The following is a 23469-nucleotide window of genomic DNA, read 5'->3' as shown; positions in this document are numbered from 1 at the left end:
CCATTACTTGATCAATGAATGTTTATTTTTTCCGATTTTTGGCATATATGATCTCGAAGTATAAACAAACAAGTGTATGCCATCAAAACAATATATTCACTAACAATTAAGAGTTTATTTATATTTTCGTTAAATATAACATAAGATTTTGTGGTATCCACTAGTGTAAATATTTTAAATTGAAGATCAAATTCAGTCATTGTATTCATATAGGGTCAAGGAGTGTAGCTATAAAAAATCATCAAAATCGGAGTTAAAATAACCATTAAATCATGATTTTTCCATTTATACTGTCGAAAAGTTTGTCCCGTTACTTGATCTATGAATGTTTATTTTTTCCGATTTTGGCGTATATGATCTCGAAGTATAAAAAAACAAGTTTGACGGTTGGATCGTTGAAATTAGTTTCATAGAATGCATATGCCAACAAAACAATATATTCTCTAACAATTAAGAGTTTATTTATACTTTCGTTAAATATAACATAAGATTTTGTGGTATCCACTAGTATAAATATTTTAAATTGAAGATCAAATTCAGTCATTGTATTCATATAGGGTCAAGGAGTGTAGCTGTAAAAAATCATCAAAATCGGAGTTAAAATAACCGTTAAATCATGATTTTTCATTTATAACTATCGAAAAGTTTTGTCCCGTTACTAGATCTATGAATATTTATTTTTTCCGATTTTTGGCGTATATGATCTCGAAGTATAAAAAAACAAGTTTGATGGTTGGATCGTTGAAACTAGTTTCGTAGAATGCATATGCCATCAAAACAATATATTCACTAACAATTAAGAGTTTATTTATATTTTCGTTAAATATAACATAAGATTTTGTGGTATCCACTAGTGCAAATGTTTTAAATTGAAGATCAAATTCAGTCATTGTATTCATATAGGGTCAAGGAGTGTAGCTGTAAAAAAATCATCAAAATCGGAGTTAAAATAACCGTTAAATCGTGATTTTTCATTTATAACTATCGAAAAGTTTTGTCCCGTTACTAGATCTCTGAATGTTTATTTTTTGCGATTTTTGGGGTATACGATCTTGAAGTATATACAAACAAGTCTTATGGTTGGATCGTTGAATGGTGTGTGTATATATATATATATTTATATACATATATTTATTAAGTAGCTTTAAATTTATTTATTTTGTACGTATAACACTTAAGAAATTGAATAGTATATACATTTATTAAGTAGCTTTCACCTTAATTATATTTTAAATCATAAAATAATTTTTTTTATTTTTTATTATTCATAACAATTATTTTTATAAATATTGTGCTACGAACCAATTTTTCGTCTCTCAAAAGTTTGCGCGACCAACAGTTCATCGTGCAAAACTCAAAAAATTTGGGCGAGTACCAAAAATGGGACGCGGGTTTTTAAAATTAAAAAAAAAACTTTAGACTTTGCGCGACCAATATTTTTTGTCGCTCAAAACTTTGCGCGACCAATATATATTTTTCGTCGCGCAAAAATTTTGGGCGGGTATCAAAAATGGGACGCGGGAATTTGTTTATATAATTGTTTTAGACGTTGCGCGACCAATATGTATTTTTCGTCGCGCAAAAAGTTAAAAATTTTGGCAGGTACCAAAAATGGGATGCGGGAATTTTTTTTAAAAAAAATAATTTTTTTTAGACTTTGCGCGACCAATACTCCTATATTCGTCGCGCAAAAGTTTGCGAGACCAATATGTTTCGTCGCGCAAAACTTTGAGCGACCAATATATATTTTTCGTCGCGCAAAAATTTGGGCGGGTACCAAAAATGGGCCGCGGGAATTTTTTATATATAATTGTTTTAGACTTTGCGCGACCAATAAGTATTTTTCGTCGCGCAAAAATTTAAAAATTTTGGCGGGTACCAAAAATGGGATGCGGGAATTTTTTTTAAAAAAAAATAATTTTTTTAGACTTTGCGCGACCAATATTCCTCTATTCGTCGCGCAAAACTTTGCGAGACCAATATGTTTCGTCGCGCAAAACTTTGCGCGACTAACCATATTTTCGTCGCGCAAAGTGATACGATTTTTAAAACTGAAATAACTCCTCCACCATTTTCTCAATTTCTTTCTCTACTCTTACCTCTCCTCTCTCTTTCCCTTTCCCCAAATCCCACCCTTTCTCTCACACTAACTCCTCTCACTTAATCTCTCATCTCTATCTTCACTATCTCTCACTCTCACTCACTCTCTCATCTATCTTTTCACTATCTCTCACTCTCTCATCTCTCTATCACTATCTTTTCTAATTCTCTCACACTCACTTCTCCCTCTCATTCTCACTCACTCTCAATCTTGCCAAAAGGTATATTCTCTCCAAATTTTAAATTTTTTTCATTAATATGTGTTTTTGGAGTTAGTTTTGAGTTTGTGTGGGGTTTGGGGTTGAGTAAAGGGGAGAGATTGGAGTTTGGGTTGGATTTGTGGTATAACAATTTTAGGGGAGATTGTGCATTATTTTTGTTGTTGTTGTTGTTGTTATTTGACTATATTTATTTTTTTTGTAGGGAATCATCGAGACTTTGACGGCTAAAGTTGAGGATTAGGAAGCTATCAAAACATATCCTCCGCCACTACCACCACAATGCGCTTGTATTAGGATTTTATTATTGTACTTTGTTAATTTATATGTACATTTTGAATATATATTTATATTTATTGGATAATTTGATCACTATTTTCATATGTAATTTTATTTTGAATATGTCAATTTAAATTGAAGTAATTTTAAAAAGAAATCATACAATTAAATTAAATTTAAAAAGGAAAAATTTGAAAAATTGCATATAAATTTAAATTGAAGTAATTTTAAAAAGAAATCATACAATTAAATTAAATTTAAAAAGTAAAAATTTGAAAAAATTCATATAAATAAATTCATACTAAAGAAAAAATATTTCGTAGCGCAAACTATTAAATTAGTTTATTTCAAATTAAAAAAATTTAAAACAAAAAATATTTCGTCGCGCAAATATTTGCGCAACGTTACTATTTGTCGCGTAAAACTCTAAAAATTTGGGCGGGTACCAAAAATTTGACGCGGGAATTTTTTTAAGACTTTGCGCGACCAATGTATTTCGTCGCGCAAACAGTTGCGCGACCAATGTATTTCGTCGCGCAAAACTTTGCGCGACCAATGTTTTTCGTCGCGCAAACCTTTGCGCGACCAATGTATTTCGTCGCGCAAACCTTTGCGCGACCAATGTATTTCGTCGCGCAAAACTTTGCGCTACCAATATTTTTCGTCGCGCAAAGTCACTTTGCATTCGTCGCGCAAAGTTACTTTGCGCGACCAATATTTTTTCGTCGCGCAAAGTAACTTTGCGCGACCAATGAAAAAACTTCGTCGCGCAAAGTCTTTCTTCACGATCTTTGCCCGACGGATTCTGCGCGACGAAGTTTTTGTGGCGCTGAAATTTGTGCGACCACAATTTATTTTGCGCGACGAAATTAACTTCGTCGCGCAAAGTGTAAAATGTAGTAGTGTCTGGTTCAGATGCAACTCAACTAGGTTTTCATGAGCATGATAACTAGCTCCTCTAGCTCTTCATCTCCATGGCACCCCTGATCTTTGTACAACTCCTCATTTAAATCATAGTAGCTCAACAAGACTAGTCTTCACAAAGATGACAACTCCTCCTTGAGCTCATCAACTCCACGGTACTAGCAGCTCACCAAGAGATCAACTTCAATGTATGATACTTTAGATTCAAAAGAAACTAGACCAATTTGAAAGGACTTGTCCTAAATTTTCCCTTAGAATTTGTGACGAACTTTCTCTTTATCTGACATCGGGCATATGCTAGCCCAAATTACTAAAATATCATTCTTGTCCTAATTCCAAAACAACTTTAGGGTTTGACTTCTACCGGAAAATATGTAGAAATAATTTATTTCCCAAGCGTTTGGCAAGCATAAGGTATAGACCACACACAAATTAGCAAAAGTTTCAATGGGCTTCATGCGCCTCTTTACCAACATAAATAAGTCAGCAAAATCCTCTTAACATAACTAAACATAACCAACAAATCCTAAACTTGTGGCTACACCTAGGTGAACCTCGGTTGCCTACGTACCCTTATTGAGGGATCAAGTCATACGTAGTTCTTCCTACCAAAAGTCACAATTCAGATAATATAATATTGTTTAAGGTGAAATCAATAATAAAATTCTAGAATAATTCTTTACCTTGATTTCAACAAGCTATATAATTGAATGTCATGCCTTGAAATTATGTACCTAACTGTTCAATTAGTTTATCATTGTACATCTAAACACATATGTAACCAAATATTTTACCTAAAAGCCATACTTGCGACCGTTCATATAGTGCATATGTCCTGCAATCACCTACCAAAAGGTACGTATATGGGAATACCATAAAATTTGAAGGCAACGGGGAAACTAGCCAACCACCTGTGTCGACAAGTCGGGCAGGTGGCTGGGGATCCTGGCCAACCATGTGCAAATAACATGAGCAGGGTGGCAAAGAATATATTGTTAACTATACAAAACATATTAGTACTGCACTGTTCTCCACATAGGTGTACTTCAAACATACTCGGTCAATCCCAAGTACTACACATGTAGAACGGTCCACTCCACATGTGTGCCACATCCTAGCAGAACTCACAGACAAATGGTCAACTTGAGAACCTAATCCTAGCAGAACTCAGGGAGATATACTCAATCTAAGAACACAAACCTAGCAAACCTTAGGGAGATATACTCAACCTGAGAACACAAATCCTAGCATCACAAGGTTTGGGCGTCTCCGAGACTCGTGGGGCAATGTCATACAAGTGTAGACTTTTTCGAAGGCAACTGAGTTGTTCAAAGGCACTTTCAATTCCCGAAGTCAACTGGGATGTTCAAAGACATCAATATTTTCGAAGGCATCCAGGATGTCCGAAGACATCAATATTCCTGAAGGCAACTATATTTCTAAAGGTAATCGGGATGTCCGAAGACATCAATATTCTGGAAGGCAACCATGTGTCTAAAGACATTTATGTATTCCGTAGGCAACATTACTTTTTCTGAATGCAACAAATATTTCGTTTTTATAACCTTTCCTTTCTCACACTTATCAACATATATGCAAATAAACATATAACCAAACATTTAAAATCAACTCAACCCAAATCTACACAATAAAACATAAATATATCATGCTTGGAAAGTAAAAGCGATAGAATAATAATTCATAAATATTTAATAAAACTCTCATAGCAATACACCATTTTAAAACAAACAACCAAAACATAAACACCTCTTCACCAATAAGTCCCGATCAAGCTGGCGAGACCCATCGTCTAGGTCAATTAAGCCTGCGGGGCTCACGAACTCCGATTTTCTATATGAAAGTTCCTATAGGTCCAACAGAGTCTAGTAAACAAGTCTTGAAAGTTTGGTCTCGATCGAGTAGTCGGATCTAAGCCAATTGCACGATTGGACGGCGATTGGTTTTCTTAACCATAGAATCATTGATTCGGAGTATCTGGGAGTCTGATTCTCGATCTGTAAGTTCCTACAAGATTCTAGAGGTACATGGAACAACATAATTAAAATTTGAACCGATCTAACGGTCCAAACCTATCGAACCTGCATATCACACAATAGGTGTAATATTTGTTCAATAGTCAAATGGTGACCAACTTCAATTTTGAGCATACCTCGTGTTCGGGACCACTTGGGGAACATTTTAGGACAAAATGGGCCGCAACGTAGTGGCCCACGTGCCGCCAAGTGCCGCTGCAAGACTTGGGTGTCTTGAGAAAATTATACAATATGGAAAATTCTAAAAACTCCCTACAATACTCATACCAACAAGTTTAAACTAACAAGGGAAACACTTTTTGGTCTCGGGCCCAGGCCAAAAAGTGGCCGAAAATGGGTAAAAAGGGCCAAAATCGCCAGCCCTATATGGGTGTGTAGGTTAAGCTCTTAAACTCCATAATCGATCCAAACCACTTACATAAACAGCTAGATCACAGAAAAAGGATGAAGAACCATACCTAGATCGACGACAACAGTCGCAGGAGCCGTCGGAATTGCGTTGGAAAGCTTGGAAGACTGTCAGCCTTTTGGGGCTTGAAACAACGTCATGCCGGACTTTGGTGGCTGAGTTTTGGCCCAGACATGATCGCCAGCTTGTGGCGATCATTTTTCGACCAGTCTCGCTCTGAGTTGTCATCGGACTGTGCCATGGTGGCGCCAACAACGTTGCCTAGGCACTGCGTGTCGAGAGAAATGAGGAAGACGTCGGAGAGAGAGAGAGAGAGAGAGAGAGAGAGAGAGAGGAAAAGTCACGCATGCCTGGACCAGTTTGTCCTACTTTAAAAAAAATCAAATTTTGAAATATTTACGGTTGTGTCATTGCATTTCTGTTGACCAAAACTTCTTCGTTTCAACTCCAATTTAGGCCTACCAAGTATCTACGAACTCGTGAGCTTGAGCACTATGCAATAGAACCAAGAAAATTTTCAAAACTAGCCCCGAGAAAAAAGTCAATTCTAAACCACCAAAAAACCCACCATGGTGACATTAGAAACCCACCATATTCTTCCTCCAACCCCACCAACCAGCAGTGTCCCTTGGTGAGCTTATTTGATTCTGCTTGTTTTTTTTCCCTCAATTTCCTTTTTAGTAGGCCCCTGTGGTCAACGTCCATTCACTTTAGAATTTGAAAATTCAATTCAATTTTGGGACGAAATGTTACAAATTTCTTCAGACAACACAATCATGAAAAAATCAGTCATAAATGATGTGCAAATTTATGGTCAGACTTTCTCAAAATAGAAGCAACTTTCAAAATAAAATCTTGAACACTCATTTGTATGCCATGAACACTCTCACAAGAAAAGAAAGCCACGAAAAAAACTGTTGTCAACAATCCAAAACAAAAGTGTTGATTGTTTTCTACCTCAGCCACCCCTTTGATAAATTTTGGCATATCAAAACAAAAACACATGGCGGCTAATGATAAGAGCTAAAATAGGACTAATGGTACCAGCAGCTCATGTGAAAAATAAAAGTTAGTGAATCTGCATGTTTTGATCATTATTTTTACATGGTGGGGTTATTATGTTGTTTTGAATGCAAATTTTGTTTTTATCCACTCACATGTTTTCTGTTTTGCACTCCCCAGACAGTAGTCGCTCAATGGAGAGTTGCAAGCTGTGTTCGAGGCCCTGAACCCTGAACATTAGTAGATTATGTTTCGAGTAATTTCTTTCTACTCAACTGGTTGTTCTTGTAAACTAAATTTGGTAGATCCTCTATTATTGTCCATGTTAGGTTTTACTTGTGAGGCCAGAGGCCATTTAGTTTATACTGTTGAATGTTGAATGCATGCTGCTGGTTGGGACCATTTTGTGTTTATTATGCAGGTTGAATTTTGTTGGGATTGTTCAATTTACAAGGGAGACTCCGCCAAATTTTTTGGTAGAAAGTCTCGGTTTTTAGTAAATGGGCCCAACATCGGGGTGATGTAGGTAACAAGACGGGATTCGTCCCAATTTTTGAGGAATTCCAGGGCCGGTCCTGTCACCTGACACTCCCTCCTCCTCTGTGGATTCGCAACAGTCACTATAGCAAATAGTGATTTGTTCGACTTCTCGGCCACCAATCGACTCTTTTTATTTACTTATAATAATTAAAATTTAGCTAAAAACTCACAAAATTTGAGCTACAATACTCTAGTTTAAGGAGTCATAAATACTATAATTATTTTTTAATTTAAAATAAATGGCCCATATCTAAAAATAAAAAATAAAAAAAATTACTATGAATTAAAATATTAAAATATTCATAAAACAAAGTGGCATTAAATTATAGGTAGCCACTAGGAGTCCTTTATCTCTCCTCAGATTTAGGAGCTCCTAGGCCCCATTTGGTTCATAGGAAAAGAGACTTGGGGATGAGAAATCAATTTCTTTCCCATGTTTAGTAAGTCCAGACATGGAAAATCGTTGCTTAGCCCCTGAGAAAGTAGGAGGGAAAGTGCAGCCATCCTCTAAACTTGGGTTTTGTTTTCCCTCCTCATGGGAAAGTTTGGGAAAATGAGTTAATATTAAATAAACATTTTTCATGACCATTTTTTCGTGGACCAAACGGGGCCCTAGAGGTCTCCCAATTTTAAGAGGTGGTTAGAAAGTATGATTAGAGTTGTATTCCTCTCTAAAATTTGTCTAAGTAGGTGCTCTGACAAATTACTAAGATTGTGGGGTTAAGAAGCATACCAATTGAAATGTAAACCTTGTAATATGAAACAATGGACAGTCACTAATCCCAAATCTAAGTTGCAATTCTACATTTCTTGTTTTTGTTCCCACAAGCAATACCTAGAACAATCTGTATAAAATCAAATTTAAACATCTTGATAACAAAGCAATGGAAAGTTCTTGATAACATCACTAGTTTTCTAAATATTGAAAAGTGAGGGAATACAGATTGAAACTTTGGGAATTTGAGTTGAAGAATCTTCTTACATGATAAAGAATAGAGAGAAACCCTTATTTGATCGAGCTAGACATGGGCTAATTCATCCTAACCCGAATTAGGAAAAGTGAGTCACCGTGACACAGAGAGAATTCAAAGAGTTTCTTCTCGTTAGTTCCAAATGGCGAATGAGAAATCAAAAGAGAAAACAAGGGGCTTTCTGCTACTTTTGAATCAAAGCTTTTGAGCTATATGATATCCGAATCAAAAATTTAGTTCGCAAGCGGTTGAGAGGCCTAGATACGAACTCGCTTGGTGGTTTTCTCTTGAGGAAGAAGAAGACCAAAAAGTTAGCAAAAAAACCTTTTCAAAACCTCATATCAAAAGTGACGGCTGCCAAATGAGGGATCAAAGGCATTTACCCAAAAATTCCTATGTCAAAATAGTACACATGGAAGTTGAGAAAATGCGTAGAATAGGACAAAATGGTTTGTTATGATCCTACTAGAAACCAGTGAGCTGGAAATCCTACTGATGCAAAAGTTGACTATAGCCATACGAGAACAAGATGACTAGTCATAATTTTAAGAATTCTAATGGATGAAATGCACCAATTACATTTATCAATTTGATTGATCCTCCATAAGATAGCAACCAGATATGAACACTTAGAGCAACTATTCTTAATCTAAACTTGAGCTTGGGTAATTACAGTGTATGTCCTATTACAACATTGTCAAGGGAAGCCAAAAGAAAAACTTAAAAATTATAAACTTAACAGGTTCAGATGCAACTCAACTGGGTCTTCATGAGAATGATAGCTAGCTCCTCTAGCACTTCATCTCCATGGCACCCCTGATCTTTGTACAAGACTAGTCTTCACAAAGATGACAGCTTCTCCTTGAGCTCATCAACTCCATGGTACCAGCAGCTCACCAAGAGATCAACTTTAGTGTATGATATTTTAGATTCAAAGAAACTAGACCAGTTTCTTCAGACAACACAATTATGAAAAAAAATCAATTATAAATGATGTGCAAAGTTACGGTCAGATTTTCTCAAAATAGAAGCAACTTTCAAAATAAAATCTTAATTAAAAACTCATTTCTATACCATGAAGACTCTCACAAGAAAAGGCAAAGCCACGAAAAAAATGTTGTCGACAATCCAAAATAAAAGTGTTGATTGTTTTCTACCTCAGCCACCCTTTTGATAAATTTGGGCAGATCAAAACAAAAACCCATGGCAGCTAATGATAAGAGCTAGAATAGGACTAATGGTACCAGCAGCTCACGTGAAAAATAAAATGACTTGACCACAACATGTGATAAAAAAACATATCAAGGATGACTAGTCATATGCACTAGTCATCCAAAATGAAAACATTTTGTGACGACAAATCTAGAAGGCTTAAATCATAACCAAAGTCTAAATTTGAGGAGGCTTGACCAGTCGACCAAACAAATCAACCATGTACCAAAAAAAACTGAATATTCAAAAACATGATGCTATGAAATATTTATGAGTTGATCGGGAATTGCAGCTTAGGCCATGTTGAAATCTGTCCTCAATGAATGTCTCTGATCCTAAACTAGGTAATTGATATTATAGAAGATCTTACGGAATTACAAGCAATATTACAAATGTTGTAAGGGAAGCTAAAACTTAACTAATCTAGAACCTAACAATCTCCCCCTTCGGCTTTCTTTGACAAAACCCATTTGTCTCACATACACAACTCACTACGTACCCAAATCTAGAGCTAAAGTTGTCCACTGAAGAAATGTAACAATTCTGCAAAAACACACAATTCCCTTTTTGTCATCACAGAATAAGAGTAATTGTGTCTCTCCCTTTTGTCATGGAAATACAAACTAAGGCAACAAATTGAACCAAGAGAGGAAGGAAGCATGAAAAAAAATACCCGTAAAGAATCAAGGCAAGAAAACATGGATTCCAGGTATATAAATTGGCAACACTAGAAGAAAGCACAGTAAGTAACCAAAAGGTCTGCAACAAACACAATCACTTAGAAAAGATGTACTTCTCCTAAATAAAATCTACCTAAAGAAACAAATAAACTCCCCCTAAATAGTAATTTCCTTAATACCAAGAAAAATCAACTCCCCCTAAATTGCATGGTTCAACAACGAGAATTCCAAAAACAAGTCTTTGGATTCGAACTCCCCTTAACTTTAAACTCTAACTAAGTTTCATTAGGAGAATAAGGAACAGTCGATCAAGACAAAGCTTAAGAAGGCAACAATGAAGTATGAAAATGTTAATGCAATTTTGTCAAATAAAAACAACTAGCAATCAATGATTAAAATACTATTGAATAAAGTAACATTAAATTATAGAGAGTCAATATGAGTCATTTCTCTCTCTTCTGATTTATGAGTTTCTAGAAATCTTCTTATTTTAGGAGGTGGATATGGAACATGATTGGAGTTGTGTTTTTCCAATTCATCCCTAAAAGTTTTTTAAAGAGATGGTTTAAGCTCAGTTATACATTAGGCCATCTCCAATGGTTGGGGCTTTAAAAGAGGTTAATAGAGCCTCATTTAGAGCTCTGATAGAATCTTTGGGGCTTTAAAGGCATCTCTCCCACAGTGAGAAGCTCTATATTAGGGGTTTGATATTTTTTTTATGATGTAATTAAATTTAGGTGCTTTTTTTTTTTTGGGTGAACATTTCAACCCGAAGAAAAAAAAATTGGAAAAGATTTGAAAACATGGTTAAAAAAAATAAACCTAGCCGTTTAGAACTTGAGGGTTGTAGCCTAAGGCAACTTTACAAGAAACAAAAAACAATGAGACTAGCTTGTTGCAATTGGCCCAATGATTTTAAAAAAAGGGGCTCTTAGATATGGGTCCAATTTCAACAGTTCAGTTTGATTGTAGCACAGTAATTGTTATCTATTAATTCCAGTCCTAAAGCCCAGTCATGCAGCCACCTAAGCAAATAGTGTGCCCACCAATTTTTATTAATGTATTTACAACTTCTGCCATTATATACAAACGGAAAGTAAAGGAGGTAGATCCAAATCGCATATCTAACAGCCCCCAAATCGCAGAAATCCGAAAAGTCATGCGCCGTCTTTGCCAATTGTCACTGATTTTTTGGTTCCTTAATGGGAAGATTTGTGGGTTCCTACTTATGATTCACTATTACATATGGAATAACCCGAATTTTTTGGATTATCATCAATTGTGGCGTCAGTTGAAGTTCTTGTATCCTGTAAATTCTCTCATTCAACGTATGTTCATACTTTTCTGTTACCGTTTGTTCTTGATGCTTTCTGAGAGTCTGTTGTTGCTTTCCTCAATCATTGGTGAATGGTTTTGCTACAAATTTGTTTTGGTTACTGGCTTATGAATCTCTAATAGACAAATATCATAATTGGGTTTTCCTCAACTAGAACCCGTTGTATGGGCAATCTGTGAAACTGTACCTGTGCAATAGGTACGTTGCAGAACATGAACATCACATCCCATGAAATATATTAGAGAGAGAAAGAGAGAGAGCTGATGAAAATGGGGAAGTTAATGTTAATGGTGGTGTTGTTACTGATTTGGGTTGTTGTGATTTTGGGTGGTGCCAGTGGCCAAAGTGCGAGCAACGTCAGGGCCACGTCCCATAGCTACAACCCAGAGCAGATAAATTGGGATTTGAATGGAGCAGGGGTTTATTGCTCCACTATATCCAACTTTATTTGTTGGCTTATGAATCTCTAATAGACAAATATCAAATTTGTACCATTGAGGATAATTTTTTTCAAAAAATTATTATTTATTAGAGCCCAAAGATGGTGGAGCCCATTTTAGAGCCCTCATGGAGAATGGCCTTAACATACGTGGATGACTGGCGAACCTACCATGTTATTAATGTGGCAGCCCACACTTTTTTATAAATTAAAAATAAATAAAAAAAAAAAACAACCATCATATATAACAGTATATGACACTTCTTTACCATGCCTGGCCCCCACCGCCGCCCAGTAAATAAATAAAGCATTCAAGCTTCAGTGACGTAGCAATCTCACATGGGAGCACTTGTGCCTAAGCTTTGGCTTCCAAAATCACAGTGGATAGCTAGTACTAGTGACTTCGCCGGTCTCCAGGTCAAAGGTCAACAACAACTTTATATTTTAACTATTTTTTATCTTTCAAAAAAGTTTGAATTTTCTTTTTATCACATCAGATTTGATGAATCACACAGAGGGTACAGAAAATCAGTGGCGCCGCCAACCAAAAGCACAAGTTCAAATTAGAAACAATGACACTTGGCCAAAATAGAACAAAATTCATCTTCTGCTTCTCGAAGTTCAAATGAATTTGGAGTACTATTCAATCCTCCAATCGTGTAGAAGAGCCACGTCTTTTTCTAAACGAGTGAATTTCATGGATCGAAACGTGCAATAAAGGAGAAGATCTTGAAAATCATGCCGTGGCTTTTTCATTAGCCAAACTTAGCAATGGAAGAAAATGGTCATAAATGGTGGCTTCTTGATTTTCCACATGAGTAAGCAAAACCATTTTTGTAACCTTTTACTTGAGATGCCCATGCCATCCACCACTGGCTATATAAACCACAAACTCACTACAACCCTGGCACTTCCCAAAGTTACTTACCTTCTGGTTAGATATCTTTAGTTGGTATTTGTCCTATCAAAACATATATAAGAGAGAAGATGGCGGTCTCTCCAGAACAAGAACACCCCACGAAGGCCTTCGGGTGGGCTGCCAGAGATTCATCTGGGGTTCTCTCTCCCTTCAAATTCTCTAGAAGGTTAGTCATTATTTATCCCATCTTCTACATCTCCAAACAATTTTTGTTCAATTTATTTATCATTTTCTTTTCATCAATCTAGAATTTGTGTGCGTTTGATTCTTAGGAAATACGATGAAATTCAAGTGAAAAAATGGTACTTAGATTTTCATCCAATCTCAATCTAACTCAACTTTAAGATTACAATCTAATTTCGATAATATTTATAAATAAATACAGTTGTTCCGATATAGATCCTTACAACTACCATATTCTAGTCATATACCCACCTACTTTAAGATAGATTTATCCAAGTATTATTAACTAAATTACATTATATGCCACCTACCTTCATATTTTATTTATAATTTATTTTCAAGCATAACATTAACTTCCTTAATTATAAGGAGCCTCTCCCCATGCGCTTCCTGGACAGGCCTACGAGAGGTTTTTTTTTATTTTTATTTTTTAAAAATTTTAGAATTAGAAAAGATAATGGGTAGTTCTGTTCCATAAAAATAGGATCTATTATTTGATTTGATTTTTTTAAAATTTTAAAAAATGTGAATTTACCATATTATCATCATTTAATTAACATTTTCAATTCTTAATATTTACATTAATTAAGAGTATTTTTTTAATATTTTACCATTTTCTACATTTTGTTTTATATATATAAATTAATACTCCCTATTAATAGCATATTAATCACCCAATTTATTTTAGTTGTCATAAAACTTCCCTCTAACAGGGGATGCCATTGTCAGCAAACCACGTAAGTGTCCCAAGCCAATAAAATGCCGACAGCTGGTAACTAATTTTACTTCCATTTTTAAAAATTAAAAAATGTTCAGCACCCATTTTCTCTTCTCTCTCCTCCGCATCCCTCCCTCTCTCTCATCCATTAATCTTTCTCTTTCTTCACTTTAGTCATTCCTCCTCCGTCATCATCCACACACCCCTGCATTCCTATTTTTCTCTTCGATCAGTAATCCTTCATTACCCACACTCGGTATTGATCTCTCAGTTTTAATTTTAGTAAGGTATATTTATTGGAGAATTCTGGAAAATTTGTAAATGGTGCAATTGAGAAATTTTGGGTTGGCTTCGGTTTTGTGGAGGAACAGTAAACATTTCAGGGAAGAAAAACCTTCTCCGGCGTCACTCTCTCTCCTCCAGATCTGAGGAATCTCTTTCCTCTTTTTTCCTTCAAATTTTATTATCTATTGGGCAGTCTTGGAAAATTTGGAATGGAAAAAACAGAGAGAAATAAATATATGATGTGTGGGTGTTGAAGAAGTAATTGAAGAGGAAGCAAAGGGTTTAAGTGCTAGATTAACCCTTGAACCAGATGCGTAGGCTACAATCCCCTGGAGGTGGAGGCGAAGACATCGATATGGCGAGGGATCAAGACGGTGGAAGAGTGCCAATTTGGGATTTATTATTGTTTCAACTTCTGAAAGGATTGGGAGGGGTTTGAACTTTGATTCGTGGGTTTTTCTCATTGGGTGGTTAGAAAGCCAGAGGAAGAAGATGATGAGTACATTAAAAACAAAGTTTTCTTTTCAATATTTGTTTTATCAGTTTTGATCACTTGGACCACAGTAGTCCAAGATATTGTGGTCATTCATCGTTGGATATTAATCCAATGGTTCAAAAAAGTTTCTTAAAAGAAGTGCAAGAGTAAGTGAACCGTTGAATTTATATCCAATGATGAGTGACCACAAATCTCTTGGACCCCTATAGTCCAAGAGATCAAGACTGTTTGTTTTATTATTCAATATCAATCCGAGTTAACCGTCGTTATCTCTCTGTTAAGTATGGGACATGTGGCGAAATATAAGAAAGAAACAGGAAGGCACTGGAAAATTGGGCACATGATAATTTTAAAAGTAAATTTAGGTTTTAGCCACACAAAAAATTCCACTTTTGGAAAAAGCTAAAGCTTTTCAAAAAAGACAGAAAAATCTCTCAACTTTCAAACCAAAAATATGCAAATGTAAAGGATTCCTTAGGAAATCCAAAAGTAAATAAGGGCAATTTTGTCCATTTTGGCTTTTTATAAAAAATTTCTCTCTCCTTTGGTCTTTTCAAAAGCCTCCCAAAATTTCAAAGAATTTTTTTTTATAAGTTAAAAATAGGTTCATTCTTTATTTTAAAAAATAGTTATGTTATTTATAGGTACACAAAATATAGTACATTTACAAAAGATATATAAACCATAGGTACGAAAATAGGTATATAATTTATAAAAAAAGGGGGTGGAAAAAATAGGTACAAATAATATGTCATTAGTTTATGCTACAACGTGATAGGTATATTAAATGTTTCTTCATAAATTCAATAGGCCTAAAACATGAATCTTTTAGATTCTAAATTTGATTTAAAAAGAGAAAAAATTTCTAAATTTAAGCCAATTTAAAACACCATTTGAAATTGAATATTATAATGACATTGCATTGTAGCAAATATGTTCAAAGTATATTCAGCACAATCAACGGAGAAAACAACAATTGCAAATATGTAGGGGTAATTTGGGAATCTGAAAATTATAATAAATAAGATCTTGAGCTTGATAAGATAACTTGATGATATGGATTCTAGTTATGAATTTTATTAATAGGAACAAAAAGTGATGGAATGCAGTTAAGGATGATTTAATTTGGAGAGGGTAAACCAAATTTACTCTAAATAAAAAGTGATGTAGAATTAAATCAATATGTAGGACCAACTAAAGTTGCTGCTTATTCAACATACATAAGCCAATCAGAATGCGAATGCGACCTACTCAATTTATATCGATCTTAATGTGCTATGATTTGGATGCAGGGCAACAGGAAAAAACGACGTGACGTTCAAAGTACTATACTGTGGGATATGTCATACGGACCTAAGCATGCTCAAGAATGAATGGGGTATTTCTATGTATCCTCTACTTCCTGGGTACGTACACATACCAATCTGCCTAATTGGATTACGCGCACAATTAAATTAGTCATATGCACAAATGTGAACTTAATTAAATTGGGCAATCCAGGCACGAGATTGTTGGCCAGGTGACAGAGGTGGGCAGCAACGTAGAGAAATTCAAAGTTGGAGACAGTGTTGGTGTTGGATATCTTGTCGGATCTTGCCAATCTTGTGATAATTGTGGCAACAATGCTGAGAATTACTGCCCCGAAATGATATTCACGAGTGGTGCCAAGTACCATGATGGATCCACAACATATGGAGGTTACTCCAACATCATGGTGGCCGACGAGCACTTCGTAGTTCGTATCCCGGACAACCTGCCACTTGATGGTGCTGCTCCTCTCCTATGTGCTGGGGTTACAACTTATAGTCCCTTGAGATATTTTGGACTTGACAAGCCCGGTATGCATGTGGGTGTGGTTGGCGCAGGCGGTCTTGGCCATGTGGCCATAAAGTTTGCAAAGGCTATGGGGGTTAAGGTCACAGTGATCAGCACCTCCCCTAATAAGAAAAAGGAAGCCATTGAAAACCTTGGTGCTGATTCCTTTTTGGTCAGCCGCGACAACGGCCAAATGCAGGTGATTATTTTCTTTGCATAAGGTCCATTAAAATTGACCCAAAAAAAGTCCATTAAATAGATGACTTTAAGGGTATCGTCAGTGTGAGGATGTGAAGAAATGTTCCACCTCAACTTCCTTTACTCAGTTTGATTTTTGTGAAGTGAATGAGTTATGTTGATTGTGTAGGCTGCTATGGGCACAATGGATGGTATCATTGACACAGTTTCTGCTGTCCACCCTCTCTTGCCTTTGCTTGGTTTATTAAAGACTAATGGGAAGCTTGTTTTGGTTGGAGTACCAGCGAAGCCTCTTGAGCTACCTGTTATTCCTTTGATCACTGGTAGGATTATGATTCACTAACTTCTAACCTTAACTGGGTTTGGATAGAAAAGAAAATTAGTGTAGTTGTTAAATTGAGCGAATACATAAGTACTTGAGAAAGAAATGCCTTTCTTACTAACAGTTGACATTGGTAGCACAATAATTATCTTAATTTTAATCAGCTGTGCGTTATTTGGTATTAATTGATGATCAATATCAACAAAATTATTTTGTTTTGTAATTTCAGGAAGGAAGATAGTGGCTGGTAGTAATATTGGAGGTCTAAAGGAGACACAAGAGATGATTGATTTTGCAGGTAAACACAACATAACAGCTAACATCGAGCTTATCCCAATTGATTACGTGAACACTGCTATGGAGCGTCTCATCAAAGCAGATGTTAGATACCGTTTCGTCATCGACATTGCAAACACATTGAAGTCAAGCTCTTAAATTCTGCACCCAAACATACTCATATCATGGAATAATAAGATTATAATTAGTAACTAAATTCGATTTAGTTGTATACTATATGGTGAAAATTGTACCTTGTTGTGAGCAAAACGTATTAAGTACATTCTGATCAAGTGAAATTGAAAGGCTTTATTCTAAAATTTTAATTTGAGTGTGAGATTATTGTAACACCCCAACCCAATTTATCGTTTAATTCAATTTATTTCCATTTGTGAATTTACAATTTTGCCCTTAGGGGCGCAATGGTCACTTTTTGTTCGGGAAGGATTTTGGAAAATTGAGTGGCATCGTTGCGTAGAGCTCGGCGATACGAGTTCGTAGACACGTGATGGGCCCAAATCGGAGTTGTAACGAATGAGAAAAGGTCTAAAAACGAAAATGATGTAATGAGAATCTTCAAATTTGTTACTGTAGCAAACAATATTGCTATAGTAACTAGCCTCTCCAATTTATCTTCTTCTCTCCCTGACACTCCCTCCTCCTCTGTAGATTCGCAACAGTCACTATAGCCAATAGTGACTTGTTCGACTTCCCGGCCACCAATCAACTTTATTTTTTATTTTTTATAGTTAAAATTTAGCTAAAAACTCACAAAATTTGAACTACAATACTCTCTAGTTTAAGGAGTCATAAATACTATAATTATTTTTTAATTTAAAATAAATGGCCCATATCTATAAATAAAGAAAAAATTACTATTAATTAAAATATTAAAATATTCATAAAACAAAGTGGCATTAAATTACAGGTAACCACTAGGAGTCCTTTCTCTCTCCTCAGATTTAGGAGCTCTTAGGCCTCGTTTGGTTCATGAAAAAGGAGACTTGGGGATGAGAAATCAATTGCTTTCTCATATTTCGTAAGTCCATGCATGAGTAATCGTTGCTTGGCCCATGAGAAAGTAGGGGGCAAAGTGAAGCCATCCTCCCAATTTGGGTTTTGTTTTTCCTCCTCATGGAAAAGTTTGGGAAAATGAGTCAATATTAAATAAACATTTTTCATGACCATTTTTTCGTGAACCAAACGGGGCCCTAGAGGTCTCCCAATTTTAAGAGGTGGTTAGAGAGTATGATTAGAGTTGTATTCCTCTCTAAAATTTGTCTGAATAGGTGCTCTGACAAATTATTAAGATTTTCTCGTGAAATAACCTTTTTTTTTTTGGGAAAACCTTGAAATATGAAACAATGGACAGTCACTAATCCCAAATCTAAGTTTCTACATTTCTTATTTTTGTTCCCACAAGCAATCCCTAGAACAATCTGTATAAAATCAAATTTAAACATCTTGATAACAAAGCAATGGAAAGTTCATGATACAACATCACTGGTTTTCTAAATATTGAAAAGTGAGGAAATACAGATTGAAACTTTTGGGAATTTGAGTTGAAGAATCTTCTTACCTGGGAAAGAATAGAGAGAAACCCTTATTTGATCGAGCTAGACATGGGCTAATTCATCCCAACCCGAATCAGGGAAAGTGAGTTGCCGTGACACAGAGAGAATTCAAAGAGTTTCTTCTCGTCAATTCCAAATGACGAATGTGAAATCAAAAGAGAAAACAAGGGGCTTTTTGCTACTTTTGAATCAAAGCTTCTGAGCTATATGATATCCGAATCAAAAATTTAGTTTGCAAGCGGTTGAGAGGCCGGCCCAGATACAAACTCACTTGGTGGTTTTCTCTTGAGGAAGAAGAAGACCAAAAAGTTAACAAAAAACCTTCTCAAAACCTTACATCAAAAGTGACGGTTGCCAAATGAGAGATCAATAGGCATTTACTCAAAAATTCCTATGTCAGAATAGTACACATGGCAGTTGAGAAAATGCGTAGAATAGGACAAAAAAGTTTGTTAGGATCCTGCTAGAAACTAGTGAACTGGAAATCCTATTGATGCAAAAGTTGACTAGTCATACGAGAACAAGATGACTAGTCATAATTTTAAGAATTCTAATAGATGAAATGCACAAATTACATTTATCAATTTGATTGATCCTCCATAAGATAATAGCCAGATAAGAACACTTAGAGCAACAATTCTTAATCTAAACTTGAGCTTGGGTAATTACAATGTATGTCCTATTACAATATTATTAAGGGAAGCCAAAAGAAAAACTTAAAAATCATAAACTTAACAGGTTCAGATGCAACTCAACTGGGCCTTCATGAGAATGATAGCTAGCTCCTCTAGCACTTCATCTCCATGGCACCCCTGATCTTTGTACAAATCCTCATTTAAATCACAGTAGCTCAACAAGACTAGTCTTTACAAAGATGACAGCTCCTCCTTGAGCTCATCAACTCCATGGTACCAGCAGCTCACCAAGAGATCAACTTTAGTGTATGATATTTTAGATTCAAAAGAAACTAGACCAATTTCTTCAGACAACACAATTATGAAAAAAATCAAATCATAAATGATATGCAAAGTTACGGTCAGATTTTCTCAAAATAGAAGCAGCTTTCAAAATAAAATTTTAAAAACTCATTTTTATACCATGAACACTCTCACAAGAAAAGGCAAAGCCACGAAAAAAATGTTGTCGACAATCCAAAATAAAAGTGTGTTATAAATCAAGAGATAAAATGGAGAGAATTGGAATAGAGAGGAGGTACAAGAACTGATGTTTCATTTCTGTATTTCTGTGTGTGATACAAGAAGGGGGAGAAGCATATTTATAGGCAAGAAGAGGTGTAGAGGTGGGCTCCACCATATATTTTACAACACTCCCCCTTGGAGACCACAAATGATACGGAATATGTCTCGTTAAAAACCTTGCCAGTAAAAATCCAGTGGGACAAAAACTGGTCAAAGGGAAAAAGAGTACATAATCATGTGTAACATAAAATTCTATGTATATTGACGCGCGTGCGACACTGCCTCGTTAAAACCTTGCCAGGAAAAACCCAGTGGGATAAAAACCCGGACGAAGGAAAAAGAGTACGGTGTTTGAAGATCCTTATTGATGGCGCGCTCCCCCTGATGCTTGGGAAAATATCTTTAAGTTATACTGTTGATCAGCTTTCTGAATATCGTAGTTGACACTGCTTCTGTGAGTCAATCTTGAGCGACACTGCCTCGTTAAAACCTTACCAGGAAAAACCCAGTGGGATAAAAACCTGGATGAAGGAAAAAGAGTACAGTGTATGAAGGTCTTTATTAAAACCATGCCCCCCCTGATGAATATCTCCCCCTGAAAAATTTAGAACTAGCTTTTGTCCAGTAAGCGACCATAAAAATTTTCATAGTATACCCTAAACCCTTGAGCGACACTGCCTCGTTAAAACCTTACCAGGAAAAACCCAATGGGATAAAAACCTGGATGAAGGAAAAAGAGTACAGTGTGGAGCTGAGCTCTATCTGGTCTAGTATACTTCCGGAAAAACATTTAAGGACCAACGGATAATCCTCATAAAAATGCTTCAATACTTTCTTAGTATAAGCAAGAATCTCATTGGTATAATGCTCGATCGAGACAAATATTTCATGAATTCTGCAGAATCTTTAATGTGTTGCAATCACATTATAATCAATGTACTCACTGAGGTAATTTATGCATATTAATATTGAGTACAAATTTTGTGCTTCAAGCACATGTCCTTTAGGGACTTGCTTTATGCAATGTCAATCCTCTCAACGGATTTTGTCTAAAAGGGATTAAACTTTATGACACATTATATAGCTTTAACCCAGCTATTTATACATCTTTAGGGAATCGCTTCTGGCGATATGCTTTGTGCATTTAATTACCCTTAAAGATAATATGTTGGTCTCCGTAATTGTGTAATAAGGGGGGAGCACAATTGAATCTGTAAATATGGAGAAAACCCAACATTCCTTGTTTCTGCCAGAAACAGTGTGTCATACAAAGTAGGTATATTCCCTTTTATTCCGAACACCCAAGTATAAATTCAGTATTAACAAATTTTGGGGTTCGTATTATGGGTTTGTTCTTTCACGTTCATTCTCATTTATAATGGAATTACGTCGTTCCATTTTGGCCAATGATATTGTCGACATTTAATAATTGAACGTGGTTCCAATCCACAGCCCATTGATGATTTGAGTAGCTACTCCAAAATCAAAAATTGTCATTCATCAATTCATGATCAAAAATTGTCATTCATCAATTCATGATCCCACCATTCTCATTTGCATGCGCATGCATCAATTATAAGCATTTCTTTGCTTTTGGGTACCCAAGCCACTTCAGGGGGCTTTTATTATGTGAGAATGTGGATTATAACCTCCAATGGAGCGTTATTTTACATGGGGCGTGGAAAATCTCCATTTAGGGAGTTGGAACATTTAGAACCCATATATCTGTCATGCTGCAGGCATGCCACAGATTAATACATACATGTCAATTAATTTCTGGGACTTTAACCCATATTATGGGACTTTAACCCATATAATTTGCTACGCATTAGGCGTGCATAATATAAATATTGACATGTCGAAGGATTGTCCTTTCGGGACTTCAATCCATATCATTTGCTACGCAATAGGCGTGCACCCATATATCTGTCATGCTGCAGGCTTGCCACAGATTAATACATACATGTCAATTAATTTCTGGGACTTTAACCCATATTATGGGACTTTAACCCATATAATTTGCTACGCATTAGGCGTGCATAATATCAATATTGACATGTCGAAGGATTGTCCTTTCGGGACTTCAATCCATATCATTTGCTACGCAACAGGCGTGCATCATATTGATCACTGCTATACCCATATTCTGTTCTTATGGTACATTAATCTGTGCAGTGTATTATCAATGTATCCAACTTGCAATCTGTGAAATTTGCATTAATAATTCATGGATACATACAAGCCATTCTTTTGGAACGGACTTATCTTCCCATTTGGTTACCTTTCAAGATAAAATATCAAATAAGTATATAAGCAAAAAATAACACAAGTATTGCTTACATCCTTAGGTGGGAGAAACTTTTCTCAAGTATCATTCAAGCTTGTATCGGCCCAGTAAATGTAGCGTTTGATGATCTAGTTATATCCTGCAATAGTAAAATCACAACTCTTTTCTCTGTCAAAAACAAATAATCCTCAGAGAGTTACAGAAAGAGAAAAAATGCAAAAAGAGAAGGTAAGCAATCAGGGAAGGAAGCTGGTGGGAGCAGACAATAAGCTCTCATATCTCCTAGTCTAGAAGGACTTCCGGAGATTAGAGCATAAGATCGCCTTCACAGTTTCCTGATGTAGCGGAAACGTGATCAGGGATAGTCTCGCTTCCTGAATGGATGATCAGAGATAGTCTTGCTTCTCGGGCATATTAAGTGCTCACTGATAAGAAAAACAAGTAGATATCGCATCACTAGGTATGGAGAAAACTGGATGTTTTCTGCAAAGAAAATTTCGTTAGTAACACATGTATACACAAATACAATGAATAGGTAGAACCGGTGAATTTCAAATTAACCATAGGAAAATTGCGAGATTCTCGGGATACTTTTGAAAAAGTAGCTCCGTGAAATCCGCAAAGCAAGATCGGCTTTTGACGAAAATAATACTTTGAAAACGCCGAAAGTGCCGACAAACATTAATGGAGGCCACGTGAAGTTTTGGAATCTGGGAAAGAAAATATGGGGATCCGAAAAGATATTGGGATTCTGAAAAGACTGTAGCCATATTTCCTCCTATAGATATTGCCTTTGCAAAACTTGATTGGAACAACTGCGTTTCAACTTAACTTCCTTCATTTGCTGAAACTCTAGTTTTCTTAAGGCTTTCTTTGAAACCTTCTTAAAAATGGCCTCCTCTTCTTCCTGCCCAAATTATTTCAATTTAAATGATACTCCCACAACAACCAGTGACGCCCAAGTTTGGCGTCCATCCTTTGTATCCAAAAATCGTCATCTCACAGTTAATGATTCTGTGATGATGAATGATGC

At 35.8% G+C, this 23469-nt stretch overlaps 1 protein-coding gene across 1 annotated transcript; it reads left to right on the top strand.

Annotated features, from left to right (window-relative positions):
* Positions 13021 to 17726, top strand: LOC18775537 (probable mannitol dehydrogenase). The gene is made up of 5 exons (XM_007205349.2): positions 13021 to 13249; positions 16058 to 16171; positions 16266 to 16779; positions 16948 to 17101; positions 17330 to 17726. Exons 1-5 carry the CDS (start codon positions 13152 to 13154, stop codon positions 17533 to 17535), a joined length of 1086 nt encoding a protein of 361 aa, XP_007205411.1. The 5' UTR covers positions 13021 to 13151; the 3' UTR covers positions 17536 to 17726.

The sequence above is a fragment of the Prunus persica genome, chromosome G6 (assembly GCF_000346465.2).
Source record: "Prunus persica cultivar Lovell chromosome G6, Prunus_persica_NCBIv2, whole genome shotgun sequence".
NCBI lineage: Eukaryota > Viridiplantae > Streptophyta > Magnoliopsida > Rosales > Rosaceae > Prunus > Prunus persica.
This window is presented reverse-complemented; position numbering and strand designations above follow the sequence as displayed.